Here is a 19,652-nt window from a genome sequence, read left to right as displayed (position 1 = left end):
ATTATTCTGCTTCAGTTACTTGGAACACTCTCACCATTGCTTCTTTTAAAACAGTATGCAACACACATTAGTGTCTGAGAAACTGACCTGAAACTGACTTTGTGCTTCATATAAAAATGACAATCCAAAAGTTGACCAAAAACTTTAACCAAACTTGTTGTTGATACTCTCTTCATTTTATAAGTTGGTAATGTGCAATCATTATGGCAATTAAGATTTCATTATAAAAAATCCACTGTAATATATAGACTCTACACAACATGGGTTACTATGATTGCTGTTTTACTTCCAGGTTCACAATTGACAGTAGACACAACTTTAATAAATGTCTTGAAACTTTTTCTCTTTTTTCTAGGATGTGGAAATAGCTCCATGAGTTACGATATGTTCATGAGCGGTTACAGATCGATCACAAACATTGATTTCTCACCAAACTGCATTGAAAAAATGGCTATCAAATATGCCTGCTGCTCAGGTATGGAATGGAAGGTTATGGATGCCAAGGCACTCGAGTTTGAAAATGAAAGTTTTGATGTTGTACTAGAGAAAGGTACACTTGATGCAATGATGGTGGATGAAAAGAATCCTTGGAACGTATCACAAGAAACAGCAGAAATTATAGACCAAGTTTCAAAAGAGGTAAGAATGAAGATATTGAAGAGAAAGAGGGTTGTTACCATTTTGAAAGTTCCCAAATGAAATGTGCTTATTTCCATCTTTCCTTGTGAGCTTTACAAATGGAACAGGTAGGGATTCTCAGTAGGTTGTGCATTAGCAAGATGGAGCTCACTGAAGATTGGTCTTGTTAAAGCTCAAATGTTAGACTGGAGAAGCTGGGTTGTTCTCCTTGTAGCAGAGAAGATTGAGAGGAGATTTGATAGAGGTGTTCAAATCCTGAGGGGTCTGGACAAAGTGGATAGAAGGAAACTGTTCCCGTTGGCAGAAGGATTGAAAAGCAGAGAACACAGATTTAAGGTGAACCAAAGGTGACGCAAGAAAAAACTTTTTTACGTAGCGAGTTGTTAAGATCTGGAATGCACTGCCTGAAAGGGTGGTGAAGGCAGACTCAATCTTATCTTTCAAAAGGAAATTGGATAGGTATCTGAAGGAAAAACATTTGCAGGGCTACGGGGAAAGGGCAGGGGAGTGGAACTAGTTGAGAACTGGCACAATGTAAACATTCTATGATTCTATGAAATGAAATTCAATCCAGAGAAATGTGAGGTAATGCATTTGGTGAGGGCTAACAAGGCAAGGGGATACACAATAAATGGTAGGACACCGAGAAGTGTAGAGGGATAGAGGGACTTTGGAGTGTATGTACACAGATCCTTGAAGATAGCAGAGTAGGTAGATAAGATGGTTGAGAAGGCATATAGGATATTTTCCTTCATTAGCTGAGGCATAGAATATAAGAGCAGGAAAGTTATGCTTGAACTGTATAAAACACTACTTAGGCCACAGCTAGCGTATTGCGTACAGTTCTGGTCACCACATTACAGGAAATATGTCATTGCACGAGAGAGGGTACAGAGGAGATTTACGAGGATGTTACCAGGACTGGAGAATTTTAGCTATGAGGAAAGATTGGATAGGCTGGGGTTGTTTTCTTTGGATCAGAGGAGGCTGAGGGGAGACATAATTGAGGTGTGTAAAATTATATAGATAGAGTGGATAGGAAGGACCTGTTTCCCTGAGTGGAGAAGTCAATAACCAAGGGGCAAACATTTAAAGTCATTGGTAGAAGGATTGAGAGGGGAGTTGAGGAGAACTTTTTTCACCCAGAGAGTGGTGGGTGTCTGGAACTCTCTTCCTGAAAGAGTGGTAGAGGAAGAAACTTTTATCGCGTTTAAAAAGTATTTGACTATGCACTTGAAGTGCCGTAACCTACAAGGCTACGGACCAAGAGCTGGGAAGTGGGATTAGTCTGGATATCTCTCTTTCCTTCTGTGCTGTAATTTTCTGATTTTTGTATACACAGGTCTATTTTAGTCGCTACAATGCATTGGGGTAGAATTTTCACAGTGTTTCTCCGCAGTGGTTCTCCAAGAAGATTGGCAGAAACCCAGGAGAAATAGCATAAAGGCCATTTATGGCTTTTCTCTGGGCACTCCGCCGATCTTCTGCCAAAGTTAGTGCAGGAGATCAGGTGAATCCTTGTAGGGATTTTATCTCATTGTGCGTGAGATAGATTGTAGACAAGCAATCAATACGTCAGAGATAAAACTTTTAACATGTCATAATTTATTATCTATCTCTCATAATTTCACTCGCTCTCTTCCCCCACCCCCCCTACACACACACACACACACACAGGCACCATGATGATATTAGGGAATGGACTTGAATCTCCATGGTATGTGTTCAATTTTCAGGAAATAAGCAACAAAAATACAGCTTACACTTCATAGGATCATTACGGCACAATAGGAGGCCATTCGGCCCATCGAGCCCATGCTTACTGCAAGAACAATTTAACTAGTCCCACTCCCCCGTAGCCCTGCATTTTTTTTTTCCTTCAGGTACTTATCCACTATTGAACCTGCCTCCACCACCCTTTCAGGAAATGCATTTCAGATCATAACCGCTCGCTGCGTAAAAAAGTTTTCCCTCATGTCGCCTTTGGATCTTCTGGCAATCACCTTAAATCTGTGTCCTCTGGTTCTCGACCCTTCCGCCAATGGGAACAGTTTCTCTCAATCTACTCTGTCCAGACCCCTCATGATTTTGAACACCTCTATCAAATCTCCTCTCAATCTTCCCTGCTCTAAGGAGAACAACCCCAGTTTCTCCAGTCTATCCACGTAGCTGAAGTCCCTCATCCCTGGAATCATTCTTGTAAATCTTTTCTGTACCCTCTCTAAAGCCTTCAGATCCTTCCTAAAGTGCTGTGTCCAGACTTAGACATAATACTCCAGTTGTGGCCGAACCAGTGTTTTATAAAGGTTCATCATAACTTCCTTGTTTTTGTACTCTGTGCCTCTATTTGTGAAGCCCAGGATCCCATAAGCTTTTTTAAACGCTTTCTCAACCTGCCCTGCCACCTTCAATGATTTGTGCACAAATACCCCCAGGTCTCTCTGTTCATGCACCCACTTTAGAATTATATCCTTTAGTTTATATTGTCTCTCCTCATTCTTTCTACCAAAATGTATCACTTCACACTTTTCTGCGTTAAATTTCATCTGCCACGTGTCCGCCCATTCCACCAGCCTGTCTATGTTCTTTTGAAGTCTATCACTATCCTCCTCACTGTTTACTATAATTCCAAGTTTTGTGTCATCCGCAAATTTTGAAATTGTGCCCTGTACACCCAAGTCATTAATATATATCAAGAAAAGCAGTGGTCCTAGTACTGACCCTGGGAAACACCACTGTATACCTTCCTCCAGTCTGAAAATCACCTGTTCACCACTACTCTCTGTTTCCTGTCACTGAGACAATTTCATAGCCATGCTGCCACTGACCCTTTTATTCCATGGGCCTCAACCTTGCTGGCAAGCCTATTATGTGGCACCCTAGCAAACGCCTTTTAGAAATCCATGTACACCACATCAACCAATTTGCCCTCATCAACCTCTCTGTTACCTCATCAAAAATTCAACATTCATTTGATGGTACTTTTGCAAAGATATTATACAAGAATACGATTTGTTTTTAGGCACAGATAGAAGACAAGTTTCATGTGTTCTTCCCTACATTAATGTAAAACTCATGTGACTACTTCATACTGAATTAGGGATTTATTCATTTCTTAAATACTTTCTCAAAATCCATAGTTCAACATGTGTTTTACAGTTCAGGTTAAAAGCTGAACATTCAAAAACCACTGCAAAGAGCAAATATGGTTCTTTGGAATTTTCCCTCCCAAAGTATTTTATTTGTTTGACATTCTATAGCTGTTTCCTAGTAGTTGTTTTTCATTTTTTGGGTAAGAGAAGACATGTTGATATATTCTAAAACATAATCAACATGCATATTTATCCCATCTCCCAGCCAATGTGTGAAAATTAAAAATGTTTGAGAGCTTCATTTCCCATTTATTGTAGATTTCAGTTGCTTCTTACCATTTCAGATGTAACTTATGCTCACTTCCAATGCAACTCCTAATTGATGTCTGAGTGCCCAGTGCTTCCAAGTTCAGAGGTTGGTGACGGTGCTTCTGAGACTCTAGCTTCCCAGTGGCATAATGTTATGATTAGAGGTTTTAATTCCTCTTTCGGAGGCGTGCAGTGAGCGTCACCGATCCTGGCTCTGCAACCCGGGCTTCTGTCCAACCATCTCTATCCAGCTTTCAGGACCTTCCTTGGAAATTTCTCACTCTTTGGAGTGCTCTGGGGAATCGAGGTCTGATGATGGGCAAGCTGATGCCCAAGAGCCTCCACTCAATCAGTTGATTGAAAGGATTTAACTTTTAAGACGGCCCAGAGCCTAAATGTGGCAAACCCAGACATCCCTGATTCAAGGATGGAGCTCTAGCTCTGAATTTGACCACAGTTTCTTTCTTGATCTTTTGTGTGACTCATCTTAACCTGTTCTTTCGGGTACCACCACAGTTGGAAATTAAAAACCCTTTTCCTACAGTGTGGTGGATATGTAGAATAGATTATTATCAAAGGTATCTCCTTCAAGGTTGGCCTGCTTTGAAAGGATTTGAAGATTATACAAAAGATAGACACAGATGAACCAGTACTCCATAGGGCACTGTAGTTCTAAATGTGCTATAACTGGTTAAGATTTGCGACCAGGTAGAATTTAACAGTCATGGGAAGTGTTACCCATGTTATCCATGCCCCTCATGAATATGGCGTCCCTGAAATCTCCTGAAATCTCCTGGAATGCTCTCCTCCTTCCAGATAAGAGAAATGAGGTCATGTATTCCTGCTAATAGTGCTTCTCCGCCATGCTTTAGTGCTTCGGCGGGAATTCAATCTGCTCCTGTTGCCTTGTTAAGCTGAAGAATGGCCTTTTCTACCTCGTGCCGGGCTGGAGTTGTGTTGAGATGGTGGCGGGTAGCATGCTGCGGGATAGAGTCGAGGGCACTTGTGTCGAAATCAGAGTCTCGGTTAAGGAGATCTTCGAAATGCTCCTTCCAGCGGGCACTGACTTCCTCTTTGTCCTTGATGAGTACCTCACAGTTCTTGGTCAGCAGTGGGGTAGGGCCTTGGGTGCTTGGGCTGTAGGTGGTCTTGACTGCACTGAAGAAGCCACACACGTCGTGGTTGTCAGCTAACTGCTGGATCTCCTGTGCTTTTTCCATCCACCATCTGTTTTTTAGGTTGCGGGTTTTTTGTTGGACTTCGGCCTTCAGCCGTCTGTAGAGCTGCTTCCTTGCACTCGAGTTGGGTTGCTGTTTCAAATTCAGAAATACCTTGCGCTTGCGGCTAATTAGCTCCTGGATCTCCATTGACGACGAGGCCCAACACCGCCTTCAGTGCGCCAGAGCAGCCTTCGGTCGCCTGAGGAAGAGAGTGTTTGAAGACCAGGACCTCAAATCTGGCACTAAGCTTATGGTCTACAAGGCAGTAGTGATACCCGCCCTCCTATATGGCTCAGAGACGTGGACTATATACAGCAGGCCACATTGTTCGCATGCCTGACACAAGACTCCCAAAACAAGCGCTCGACTTGGAACTACACGGCAAGCGAGCCCCAGGTGGGCAGAGGAAATGTTTCAAGGACACCCTCAAAGCCTCCTTGATATAATGCAACATCCCCACTGACATCTGGGAGTCCCTGGCCAAAGACCGCCCTAAGTGGAGGAAGAGCATCCGGGAGGGCGCTGAGCACCTCGAGTCTCGTCACCGAGAGCATGCAGAAACCAAGCGCAGGCAGCGGAAGGAGCTTGCGGCAAACCAGACTCCCCATCCACCCTTTCCTTCAACAACTGTCTGTCCCACCTGTGACAGAGACTGTACGTCCCGATTGGACTCCTCAGTCACCTGAGAACTCACTTGAGAGTGGAAGCTGAGTCGGGAGCAGCGTCGAAGAGGTTCGTTGGTGAGGCCGATAAAAGGCTGCGAGGTCGGGCGGTGCGTCGCTGAGTCAGGAGCAGCGTCGAGGAGGTGCGTGGAGAGGCGGAGCTTGTGCAGCTACAGGGAGAAGGCAAAAAAGAAGCAGAAAGAAATAGAAAGGTGACGTCACAGCCAAGGGGGTAAGTGATTGGCTGGTGATTGGTGAGTAGTTTTTCTTTTTTCTCTTCCATAACAGTGAGTAAACTTTAATATTGTTGTTGCCAATTTAAGTGTATCTAAGGGTTAAGTCATGGCAGGAGAGCTCGGTCACGTGTTATGCTCCTCCTGTACTATGTGGGAACTCAGGGACACTTCTGGTGTCCCTGACGACTACGTGTGCGGGAAGTGTATCCGCCTCCAGCTACTGACGGTCCGCGTTGCGGAGTTGGAGCTGAGGGTGGATTCACTCTGGAGCATCCACGATGCTGAGAATCACATGAGTAGCACGTGTAGTGAGTTGGTCTTACCGCAGGTGAAGGGTCCACAGCCAGCTAGTGAATGGAAGACCAGCAGGAAGAGCAGTGCAAGGAAGGTAGTGCAGGGGACCCCTGCGGTCATACCCCTGTAGAACAGATACACCATTTTGAGTACTGTTGAGGGGGATGACTCATCAGGGGAGGGCAGCAGCAGCCAAGTTCATGGCACCGTGGCTGGCTCTGCTGCACAGGAGGGCAGGAAAAAGAGTGGGAGAGCGATAGTGATAGGGGATTCAATTGTAAGGGGAATAGATAGGCGTTTCTGCGGCCGCAACCGAAACACCAGGATGGTATGTTGCCTCCCTGGTGCAAGGGTCAAGGATGTCTCGGAGCGGGTGCAGGACATTCTGAAAAGGGAGGGTGAACAGCCAGTTGTCGTGGTGCACATTGGTACCAACGATACAGATAAAAAAAGGGATGAGGTCCAACGAGACGAATTTAAGGAGCTAGGAGCTAAATTAAAACGTAGGACCTCAAAAGTAGTAATCTCGGGATTGCTACCAGTGCCACGTGCTAGTCAGAGTAGGAATCGCAGGATAGCTCAGATGAATACGTGGCTTGAGCAGTGGTGCAGCAGGGAGGGATTCAAATTCCTGGGGCATTGGAACCGATTCTGGGGGAGGTGGGACCATTACAAATACCGACGGTCTGCACCTGGGCAGGACCGGAACCAATGTCCTAGGGGGAGTGTTTGCTAGTGCTGTTGGGGAGGAGTTAAACTAATATGGCAGGGGGATGGGAACCAATGCAGGGAGACAGAGGGAAACAAAAAGGAGACAAAAGCAAAAGATAGAAAGGAGAATAGTAAAAGTGGAGGGCAGAGAAACCCAAGGCAAAAAACAAAAAGGGCCACTGAATGTAAAGGGGCTGCAGGAGGGGTCAAAACTAAAAACCATGGTTTAAAAACTGGGATTAAAACACTCTACCTAAATGCACGCAGCATTCGAAATAAAGTAAATGAGTTGACGGCACAAATCATTACAAATGGGTATGATTTGGTGGCCATTACAGAAACATGGTTGCAGGGTGGCCAAGACTGAGAATTAAACATACAGGGGTATCTGACGATTCGGAAAGATAGACAAGAAGGGAAAGGAGGTGGGGTAGCTCTGTTAATAAAGGATGATATCAGGGCAGTTGTGAGAGACGATACTGGCTCGAATGAACAAAATGTTGAATCATTGTGGGTGGAGATTGGAGATAGTAAGAGGAAAAAGTCACTGGTGGGCGTAGTTTATAGGCCCCCAAATAATAACTTCACGGTGGGGTGGGCAATAATCAAGGGAATAATGGAGGCATGTGAAAAAGGAACGGCAGTCGTCATGGGGGATTTTAACCTACATATTAATTGATCAAATCACACGGGGTAGCCTGGAGGAGGAATTCATAGAATGTTTACGGGATTGTTTCTTAGAACAGTATGTTACAGAACCTACAAGGGAGCAAGATATCTTAGATCTGGTCCTGTGTAATGAGACAGGAAAAATAAACGATCTCCAAGTAAAAGATCCCCTCGGAATGAGTGATCACAGTATGGTTGAATTTGTATATAGATTGAGGGTGAGGACGTTGTGTCAGAAACGAGCGTACTATGCTTAAACAAAGGGGACTACAGTGGGATGAGGGCAGAGTTGGCTAAAGTAGACTGGAAACACAGACTAAACAGTGGCACAATTGAGGAACAGTGGAGGACTTTTAAGGAGCTCTTTCATAGTGCGCAACAAAAATATATTCCATTGAAAAAGAAGGGTGGTAAGAGAAGGGATAACCAGCCGTGGATAACCAAAGAAATAAAGGAGAGTATCAAATTAAAGACCAATGTGTATAAGGTGGCCAATGTTAGTGGGAAACTAGAAGATTGGGAAAATTTTAAACAACAGCAAAGAATGACTAAAAAAGCAATAAAGAAAGGAAAGATAGATTACGCAAAACATAAAAACAGATAGTAAAAGCTATTACAGATATATAAAACGGAAAAGAGTGACTAATGTAAATGTTGGTCCTTTAGAAGATGAGAAGGGGGATTTAATAATGGGAAATGTGGAAATGGCTGAGACCTTAAACAATTATTTTGCTTTGGTCTTCACAGTGGAAGACACAAAAACCATGCCAAAAATAGCTGGTCACAGGAATGTGGGAAGGCAGGGCCTTGAGACAATCACTATCACTGGGGGGGTAGTGCTGGACAGGCTAATGGGACACAAGGAAGACAAGTCCCCTGGTCCTGATGAAATGCATCCCAGGGCATTAAAAGAGATATAGCAGATGCATTCGTTATAATCTACCAAAATGCTCTGGACTCTGGGGAGGTACCAGCGGATTGGAAAGCAGCTAATGTAACGCCTCTGTTTAAAAAAGGGGGCAGACAAAAGGCAGGTAACTATAGGCCAGTTAGTTTAACATCTGTATTGGGGAAAATGCTTGAAGTTATCATTAAGGAAGAAATAGCAGGACATCTAGATAGGAATAGTGCAATCAAGCAGATGCAGCATGGATTCATGAAGGGGAAATCATGTTTAACGAATTTACTGGAATTCTTTGAGGATATAACGAGCATGGTGGCTAGAGGTGTACCGATGGATGTGGTGTATTTAGATTTCCAAAAGGCATTCGATAAGGTGCCACACAAAAGGTTACTGCAGAAGATAGAGGTACGCGGAGTCAGAGGAAATATATTAGCATGGATAGAGAATTGGCTGGCGAACAGAAAGCAGAGAGTCGGGATAAATGGGTCCTTTTCGGGTTGGAAATCGGTGGTTAGTGGTGTGCCACAGGGATCGGTGCTGGGACCACAACTGTTTACAATATACATAGATGACCTGGAAGAGGGGACAGAGTGTAGTGTCACAAAATTTGTAGATGACACAAAGATTAGTGGGAAAGCGGGTTGTGTAGAGGACACAGAGGCTGCAAAGAGATTTAGATAGGTTAAGCAAATGGGCGAAGGTTTGGCAGATGGAATACAATGTCGGAAAGTATGAGGTCATCCACCTTGGGAAAAAAAAACAGTAAAAGGGAATATTATTTGAATGGGGAGAAATTACAACATGCTGCAGTGCAGAGGGACCTGGGGGTCCTTGTGTATGAATCCCAATAGTTTGCAGGTGCAGCAGGTAATCAGGAAGGTGAATGGAATGTTGGCCTTCATTGCGAGAGGGATGGAGTCCAAAAGCAGGGAGGTCCTGCTGCAACTGTATCGGATATTGGTGAGGCCGCACCTGGAGTACTGCGTGCAGTTTTGGTCATCGTACATAAGGAAGGATATACTAACTTTGGAGGGGGTACAGAGATGATTCACTAGGCTGATTCCGGAGATGAGGGGGTTACCTTATGATGATAGATTGAGTAGACTGGTCTTTACTCGTTGGAGTTCAGAAGGATGAGGGGTGATCTTATAGAAACATTTAAAATAATGAAAGGGATAGACAAGATAGAGGCAGAGAGGTTGTTTCCACTGGTCGGGGAGACTAGAACTAGGGGGCACAGCCTCAAAATACGGGGGAGCCAATTTAAAACAGAGTTGAGAAGGAATTTCTTCTCCCAGAGGGTTGTGAATCTGTGGAATTCTCTGCCCAAGGAAGCAGTTGAGGCTCGCTCATTGAATGTATTCAAGTCACAAATAGATAGATTTTTAACCATTAAGGGAATTAAGGGTTACGGGGAGAGGGCAGGTAAGTAGAGCTGAGTCCACGGCCAGATCAGCCATGATTTTGTTGAGTGGCGGAGCAGGCTCGAGGGGCTAGATGGCCTACTCCTGTTCCTAATTCTTATGTTCTTATGAAGCAAGTCATCCTCGACTCCAAGGGGCTGCCTATGATGATGATGATCATGCCCTTCAGGATATTACATTTTTAGGGGGGTAAATTCGGGGCATTTGTTCCTCCCGTTAGCGGAGCGTAAATGACTTTTTGCCCGGACGTGGCACCGTTCCCAACTCCTGCAAAATTCTGCTGGAGTTTAACAGCGGCACTAACCGGTAATGCCCCGCTCCTACTGGTAGCACTCTGGGCCGCTGCGCTGGCAATGACAACGTCATCACTGTGCACAGCGACGTGCTTTCACCCCACAATTCGGTCGTGCCCCGTGAAGCTGCTACAATTGGGCTGAGCAAATTATCAGCCAGGGCTCTCAATCCTGATTGCCGTCCATTGACTTCACCTGGAAAATGTGCACGTGTGGATTTAATGTGAGGGCAAGATCAAACTCAGATGTGGTGCCTTCCACAGTCAAATAGCCAGCCATTACTCACTGTCCAGGCTTACACATGAAAAATGGTTACTAAGCTGAGGTACTAAAATATAATCATGTCCATGGCACCATACCTTAGCAACAGTAAGCATCTTCAGGATGAAGAGAAAATTGGGAGTAAAAAAAATTAGGCCATTTAAAAAAATGTTGTTACTTCCATGCATATCGCTTCGAATATTTTCATGATATAACTGCATGGCAAATGAAAAAATCTTCAATTTCCAGAACTGTCACACCTCGCCTTAATGAGCCCTGACATATAGAAAAGCAAAACTTTGTTGTTTAAGAATGGTCTGTAATTGTTTTTTTCACTCCGTTTTTGTCATTGTGAATGTGTTGTGTCAAATCATTTTGATTGTCATGTGGCTTGATGCATTGATTCTTGCTTCTCGTCCAAGCCAGGTCTCACCCCCTTTATATTCTGAATAATACCAGACAATCTCAAACAGTATCTGTCTGGGTCTCCCAGTGGCACTCACAGATAAAAGCATCTACACAACGTACTTTAAGGGATGATGTCAGCAAGCCCCTGCAGGGAGTAAGCATTTCATCTGCTATTCACTTTGTTGGGGATGTGATAATTAGGCAGCATGTTATCTGTCAGCATGGACACATTAGTATTCTGTGCACATCCCCACTCTCTGCATGAGATTTCACCTCAAGAAACTCATTTATTTTCTAAACTCTACGAATCGAGTCTTTCCTGGAGAGAACAGTTACACTTTTAAATGTCTACTTTCTCTTATTCCACCCTCCCTAGTAAATACATGTAACAATATTTGGAACAGTTTTTAACAGTACATTGAAAAAGATGGAAGGGTGTGTTTAATTGTTGCAGCAAAATATATTCATGGAACGGGAATGGTAAATAATGTTAGGTTGCTGCAGTTTCTCCCCCGAGATTCAAATCCAGCTTCGACAGATCAATTAAAGATAGTAAGAGACTTTTGTGTTGGAACAGATTTTTCACCTGTGGGATCTCAGCTTTAAACCAGCCTCGGCAGAGAAGATCAAATGAATCAGGGAGGGCATTTTTTTACATTTCTGAATGTAACTTGTACTTGTTTGTTGATAACCCAATTTCCATGTACTGTAGATTAGAAGGATTCATTTGAATTATTAGAACGTTGGAAGAAAATCCCTTTGGGCCTATCTTTTCATCTTGTCCTTGTGCTTTTAAATCACAAATCGATAATCAAGTATAGTAAAGCAAGGTAATTTGCAGAAAAATAGCACTACCAAAGCAAACAACATAAAAATAAGTAGAGGCAGACAAGAAAAAAGAAAATATTTTCAGTCTGAAAGAATTGTTAGACTGTAATAGTGTTGAGTATCAGAACTATCGATGCCAGTCCAAAGAAGGTCTGGTTCTCAAGGCAACAATATGACCAATATGCTCGCTCTTTATCTCCTTCAAGTCAGACTGATATACTCTTTTGAAATAGTCCTTATTTGCAAAATTTCAATGTATCCTGATTGAATATTTAATAAAATACAACGCAGATTTTTTTATAAGTATTTACAAAAAATCCACACCGAACTTCAATATAAAGGTGATCATAAAACATTTATTACAACTTTTCTCTCTGACTTAAATAAAGGAAGTGCTGGTGCTTTGTGAATAGATGTGTGGAAGTGCTAATGTATGTTTTCCCCATGCATACCTAAAGCCAACTGTCAAATTAGTGGAGCAAGTCTCACCACAAAATGGACAATAATCTGATCATAGTTGGAGGTGGAGCCTCGTGAAGATGGAGTGTTTTATCCCTGATGGTGCTTTTTTCTGCTTCATCTCGGCTATAAGGAAGCTCACTGATTTACAGTGACTGAATAAGTAAAATGTTGTTTTTATTACATAGCATTGCAAGATTTTTTTTTACCAATGTTTGGTGATTGAATTCCATAAATTTAGCGATCCATTTTCCCTGAAACCCATAAATCAGTGGCCTTGGCTATAAGCACACCTCCTTACGAAGCTCATTATATAGCGAATGAGAAGTGGTGGCTTTCCCACCCAGCAATACCTCCCGGGAATAGCAGCTAGGGCTAGGTAAGTTTCTAAAAGTTTTTTTCAATTTCCTGTGCGCCAAGAGGAGCAGGGGTGCTCCTCCAGGCCCGACAAGGAAACCTTGGGCCTCCCCAACCTAGGATTCTTCTTCCCTCCCCCCACTGAGATTGTTCACCCGGGCACTTGTGCCGAGATCTATACCGCTAGGTCCCCGATGGGGGCCTTCTGTCATCTGATTTTAATGGATGGCTAGCCGCATGTCGACAAGCTGCAAGCTAATGAGGCCCGGCCGACTGCCTGCTGCCACACCTGGACGGGCACACCACTCGCTTTGCCACATTTCTGCCTGGGAGTTAATACCGTGTTTGTTTTTTTGATTCCAACTCGGGCAGTACAGCAAATGAGTTGTTTCAATGAGCCCGCACAACTTTTTAATGTGTAGCATTAAAATATTTGGATTTGATTCATAGAATAGTCATCATCATCATAGGCAGTCTCTCAGAATCGAAGAAGACTTGCTTCCACTCTAAAAGTGAGTTCTCAGGTGACTGAACAGTCCAATCGGGACCTACACTCTGTCACAGGTGGGACAGACAGTGGTTGAAGGAAGGGGTGATGAGGAGTCTGATTTGCCGCAAGCTCCTTCCACTGTTTGCGCTTGCTTTCTGCATGCTCTCGGCGATGAGACTCAAGGTGTTCAACGCCTTCCCGGATGCTCTTCCTCCACTTAGGGCGGTCTTGGGCCCGGGACTCCCAGGTGTCGGTGGGGATGTTGCACTTTATCAATAGTACAGCACAGAAGGAGGCCATTTGGCTCATTGAGTTTGCGTCGGCTCTTTCAAAGAGCAGTCCAGTTAGTCCCACTCCCCTGCTCTTTCCCCATATCCCTGCAATTGCTTCTCCTTCAAGTATTTATACAATTCCCTTTTGAAGGCTACTATTGAATCGATATCCATCACCCTATCAGGCAGTGCATTCCAAATCCGAACCACTCATTGCGTAAGGAAGTTTTTCCTCATGTCGCCTCTGGTTCTTTTGCCAATGATCTTAAATCTGTGTCCTCTTGTTATCGACCTTTCAGCCCTTGGAAACAATTTCTCTTTATTTACTCTTTCTAAACACTTCATGATTTTAAACACCTCTATCAAATCTCCTCTTAGCTTTCTCTGCTTTAAGGAGAACAATCCCAGCTTCTCCAGTCTACCCATGTAAATGTAATCCCTCATCCCTGGAACCATTCTAGTAAATCTCTTCTGTACCCTCTCTAAAACCTTCACATCCTTCCGAAAGTGTGGTGCCCAGAATTGGACACAATACTCCAGCAGGGGCTGAACAAGTGTTTTATATAAGTTTAGTATAATTTCCAGGCTTGTGTATGCTATGCCTCTATTTATAAAGCCCAGGATCCCATATGCTTTGTTAACTGCTTTATTAAGGACGTAGCTATTTGCACTAGAAAAATGCTCTGATTGGGTCTCTGTGATCATGTCATGTGTGTATGCTTGGATTTACTAGCCACCAAGTGGCGCCACTGTCAGAGATCATTGGGCTGTGCGCACGTGTGTGTGGCCCAGGTATAAAAGGCCAGCCATCTTGTAATGTAATCACTTTGGGCCCCAATAAAGTAGAGCCAAGTTTGTACCTGTTCTGAGTTTACAGTATTCAGTCTATTGAGTTATTGCATACACAACAGATCACATGACCTGATTGCTGATTGGTCCCCTTGGAGGATAAGACACACTCAGCAATTTCTCTGGAATGTGTAATTAGAATTGCTCAGCCCAAGTTCTCAGTGACTTTGCAAAGTGTAATTCGAGCCATTCTGACCTCAGATCCCAGACAGGATACAGCTCCCCAACCCAGCCAAAGCCCCCCCACCCCCGGCCCTCCCCCGCATTGTGTATAGGTCACAGATTGTTAACAGGCTTATTGGGCATGGTGAATAGTGACAGTGTCGTGACATCCGGATTTCATCCACTCCAACAATGTCCCTGGTCACACATGCACCGAGCTTTCTGAGAAATCGGGTGTGTGTGTAAAGGGGGTGGGGTGGGAAGAATGTGATCCGTCTTCTCTGGGTTCCCTCTCTCCCCTCCAATCCCGTCTCCCGCGTCACCTCTCCCCCAGTTTCTTTCACTCCTCCCCCCCCCCCGTCTCTCTCCCCCTGTCTCCCCCTCTCCCATCTCTCTCATCCTTTCCCCCCCCCCGTCTCTCTCCTCTCCTCCCCCCGTCTCCCTTCCCCATCCTCGTCTCTCTCTCTCTCTTCCCCGGCTTTCTCTGCCCCCACCTCCCCCCCCCCATCTCTCGCTCTCTCCCAAACCACCCCACCCCCACCCCGTCTCTCTCTCCCCCAACCCACCCCCAGTCTCTCTCGCTCTCTCTCCCACTACCTCCGATTAGAAGACTGTGGCCAGTATCTCCATAATTTCTACCCTTCTCTCAGTAACCTAGGATACATCCCATCTGGACCGGGTGACTTATTCACTTTAATTACTGCCAGCCTGTCTAGTACCTTCTCTTTATCTATTTTTATCTCATCTAATATCCCAGCAGTCTCCTCATTTACCATAGCTTTTGCAAAGTCCTTTTACTTGGTGAACACCGATGTAAAGTACTCATTTGTTACCTCAGCCATGCCTTCTGCCTGCAACAATAGTTCTCCATTTTGGTCCCTAATCAGCCCCACCGCCCCTCCGACAACCATTTTACTGTTAATATGCCTATACACCTTTGGATTCTCCTTTATGTTAGCCGCCATTTTATTCTCGTACTGTCTCTTTGCCTCTCTTATTTCCTTATTCACTTCGCTGTACTTTTTATATTCAGCCTGATTTACAATTGAATCTTCATGGCTCTTGAGTTAGGAAGGGAAAATTCAATCAAGGTTTTGATCAGGAGACAGACAGATGTCTCCAGCTGGAAAATGTATGTCTGTGGATAGCAACTGACGGCAGGATCTTGTTCAGAAGTTTCTGGACTCCTACTTGAATAACAGTCACCTGTGTAAGGAACCAGAAGGCTGCTAATACCCATGGAGTTGTATGGCAGTATCACAAAGTCAGCTCCTTTAAAAGAGGAAGGGTGAAAATTCGGAGAGGGTAAGTTTTACAACTCTAGACACATCTCTCCTTTGGATCTTTTAAAAATTCAGTTCGGTAATCTTTTTGGAACAATAAGCGTTGCATGCAAAGTTGGGTATATTTGAGTTGGTATGATTTGGCATTATTTGGGTAAACTTACTCAGATGTAGGACATAGAATTGTCACACTGTCTTTCTATGATTAAAATCATGGCACAGATTAGGCATGATCAAGAGCAAACTCTAAACTGCAACAGACCTGTATTGCATGCTGTTCTGACTGGAAAAATATTCTGTTCCAGCACTACCATCCTTCAGCATAAGAAGAAAATTTATTGTTAAGAAATGTAAAGGCAAACCAGAACAACATAGATTCAGATTTTACCAATGACAGACAGATGTACCGTAAATGTATCTAAGCTGGTATACTTCTATTAATATTTGTTTTGTTTTATTCATTTAGAAAGTAAATACAAAGGAATTGTTCAATTTAATGTCATGAAATAGAACAAATCACTTCCACAGTTCATCAACACATTTTCTTCCTCAATGTCTTACATACCAGTAGGAGCTTTGATTGGCACATTGCTGAGAGACTAGTTCCCCCTTCCATACCAGAGCTCAAACATTTGAGAGAGCTGCAGCTCTTTTATCACCCATAGACTTTATAAATTCTTCATTACAAAGTGAAGCTTCTCTTTTTGAAAAGTGAAATATGACGTAAATGCTTTGGCTTTATACCGACTTCAAAAGAGCAAAGCAGGATGGGGAGGTGTAGAACATGTTGCATTGGTTCTGAAAGTATGAGTAAATATTTGGAAGTCAAGGAAAGGTACAATATCAATAGACCTGGCTGAAAACAAATTTTAGCTCTCAGACATTTCAGTGGATTCATCACGGGTGATTTTCTTTAACCGTTATGACGTTTGATTCATGAATAGCTTATCATTGTATGCTTGTCGGCACAGCAGCCAGCATTAGCATTATGATAATAAAGCAAATAATTTAAACGTTTTTCCCTCTTGTATTTAAATTCATTGCAATTTTATGTATTGGGGTGACATCCACAGTTGCTTAAAGTAAATGACTATTTCTTGGAGGCAAGAAACAGAAGAAAATACAGGTTCAACCTCCCTTATCCAGAACTCCCTTATCCAGAACCACCCTTAGTCCAGAACCATTCCTGGCCACCGGGTGGCGTATGCGCAGAACTCCGACATGAACAAATTGAAATACATCCTCGCTGCCGACTCCCTCAATCGCTGGCCTGATCCTGCGATCCACCTCCCACCCCCCCAATGATCTCTGTCGCACTCCCAGCCCCAAGCCAGCCAGCCCAGATATCTCCTTGCTCAGTACCTGTACCATCCAATTTAACGTGACCCCCCCTCGTCCAGAAAAATCCCTTATCCAGAACAGGCCAGGTCCCGACGGTTCTGGATAAGGGAGGTTCAACCTGTACAGGATTGGACAAAAGCTCTAGTCCATCTGGCCAGTCCCAAAAACTAATACCTCAAATGTCCACTCTCTCAAATATCTACTCAATTCTTCCTTAAAGTTTTCACACTATTTGCTTCCACAGCCTCCATGAGCAGTCCATTTCCTACATTCTCCATCTTCCATATAAAGTAGTCTATGCTGCCTGTGCACCGTCACTCTTCTAAGCTTGAGCCCATGTCCCCTGGTTCTAGAGTATGTGTTAATTTCAAATGTAATATTGTGATTTAATTCATCATTCAAATAGTGCAATGAAGAACCACGAGGCTGATTCCTAAGGGGTGAAATTTGTCACGGGCGATAACGCATTGGCATCCTGTTTTACACCCCACCCAATTTTCTTTTCCATTGTCCATTTATACTATTGCCCAAGATGGATTTCACCCCCCTAGTATCAGGGATTTAAATTATGAGGAAAGACTGGATAAGCTTGGACTATTCAGCTTAGAAAGTAGGTGTCTGAGAGGTGATCTTATAAAGGTATATAAGATTGTTAAGGTTATAGAAAAAGGAAACCCAGAATAATATTTTACATTAAGCTGTGGACGTAAAACAAATGGACACAGGTTCATATTAGTATAATGTAAATTGGGGACTGATATCAGGAAATTCCACACACACAGGTTGAACAATATGTGGAGGTAAAACCTCTAGAATCATTGAAGCAACAGTTGGATGCTACAAAGGAGGTACTGTAAGGATTTCTAGATGGATGAATTAAGATGGGCCAAGTGGTTTTCCTAGTAGGTGTGGGGGAGAGGTTGGAGGGTAAGTGGCTCTGTGAAGGAGGAAGGTTGCTTTTATGATCCGGTTGATTCAATTGTTTAGAATTAACCACAGTGCACAATGTAAAAATTCCAAATATTCTGAGGGGTCATGTCCCAAATACCCCGACCCAGAAATGTACTGTCTATTGTTGTGGGGCAGGAGGGTGCAGCATTCAGAAGGACTGTGTACAATTCTAAATATATGCCTATCCCCGGCTAGACTGATTTCCTCCATTTGCTGTTTGACAATGTTTTTTTTTAAGTAAACTTTTTCCCCAGTAATAAATGATCTGGTGGAACTGAAATACATTTTAGAGTGTGGTTTTCAATAAATAGATGTTTAAAAATCATTGTCCATATTAATTGTAGATGCCAAAATATAGTGTCAAAGATTCATATTACCTGGGTCTGGGACACGTTTAGAAAATGAAACCTTGAACACTTGTATCCATCCACCTTTTGGATTTTCATGCATTTCTGGTTTATCTCCTACAATACAAGTGAAAGGATGTTGGGTATACCTACAACTTAAGTAACAAGCCTGCATTACACTACACCTAGTTGTTTTTACACGGGTTTATATTGAAGGCCGTTTTGGAGTTTTTCTTGGTTAGCTGGTATTGGAATGGCACCTTTGGCTGTTATCTTCCATCTCTCTGAGGCTAATGTATGGCTCTACCAACACCCTGATTCAGTTTGGATAACTTTGTAGATCAGAGATTGACCTTGGGACTGTCGGTCTGTATGACTCAATGGTGCACCAAAGCCGGGAAGCCAATGGATAAGTTGGTTACATTTATGTCCTGTCATCCACTAAGATTGTCAAGAAATCCACAAAGCTGCATGGTTACATCAGTGGTGCTTAACCTCCTTCAGCCCCACTCACTCATCAGCACTAAATCTTTTATTTACCCATTTTGTACACCTACACTTAACATTAGGAGTACGGTATGATACCCTCACTATTTAACATTATAACGGTTTCATTCTGCATACCAGTGTTGACTGAGCTTTATGCTAATTTATACTATTTGGCTACATTTCGGTATGAAACAGCTGTAAATTTAAATCTGTTGCCTCACACTTCAATAGAAGTGTAAACATTTTCTTCTTGCAGATGATTCACTACTATTGCTATGGCAACCTATTGTTGCTATAGCAACTCTAAACCACTTAATTGGTAACTTTCAGTCTTGGTTATAAGGTAAGGGAGCTCAAATTAGATTGATGTGATTAAATTTAAGCAGAAATTGTTTGTTATTGCTGTCATTTAACCATTTCTATGTGCCAGGCCTACTTAACTCTTGCGTTACTGGAAATGAAAATATGCACATACTGCACCTGACTCACTCTAAGAGTCTGTGTTTAAAAATTTACTAGAATCATTTTGCAAAAATGCGATATAGAGAGGGTTGTAATATAATTTCTGTTAGAGAAGGAACCATTTGTAGGTCCTGGTACAGTATGTCAGAGAATATTGCAGTGAAAGAGTACTATATTAAAATTGTACTGTGGAAATAATGTTGTAGTTATTTTTTAATTGAGTGTGATAAGTGTGTGATT

The 19,652-nt window shown here is 43.1% G+C and overlaps 1 protein-coding gene across 1 annotated transcript in view; it reads left to right on the top strand.

The window, feature by feature from the left end:
• The window catches only part of ece2a (endothelin converting enzyme 2a), a 395,995-nt gene that overhangs the window by 164,914 nt on the left and 211,429 nt on the right, over positions 1 to 19,652 (top strand). The window contains exon 2 of the mRNA XM_070882510.1: positions 356 to 639. Within this exon, the coding sequence (XP_070738611.1) occupies positions 356 to 639 (284 nt within the window). The remainder of the gene's footprint in view (positions 1 to 355; positions 640 to 19,652) is intronic.

The sequence above is a fragment of the Pristiophorus japonicus genome, chromosome 6, assembly GCF_044704955.1.
Source record: "Pristiophorus japonicus isolate sPriJap1 chromosome 6, sPriJap1.hap1, whole genome shotgun sequence".
Taxonomy (NCBI): domain Eukaryota; kingdom Metazoa; phylum Chordata; class Chondrichthyes; family Pristiophoridae; genus Pristiophorus; species Pristiophorus japonicus.
The sequence above is the reverse complement of the archived record's forward strand: the minus strand, read 5'-3'. Positions and strand labels throughout refer to the sequence as shown.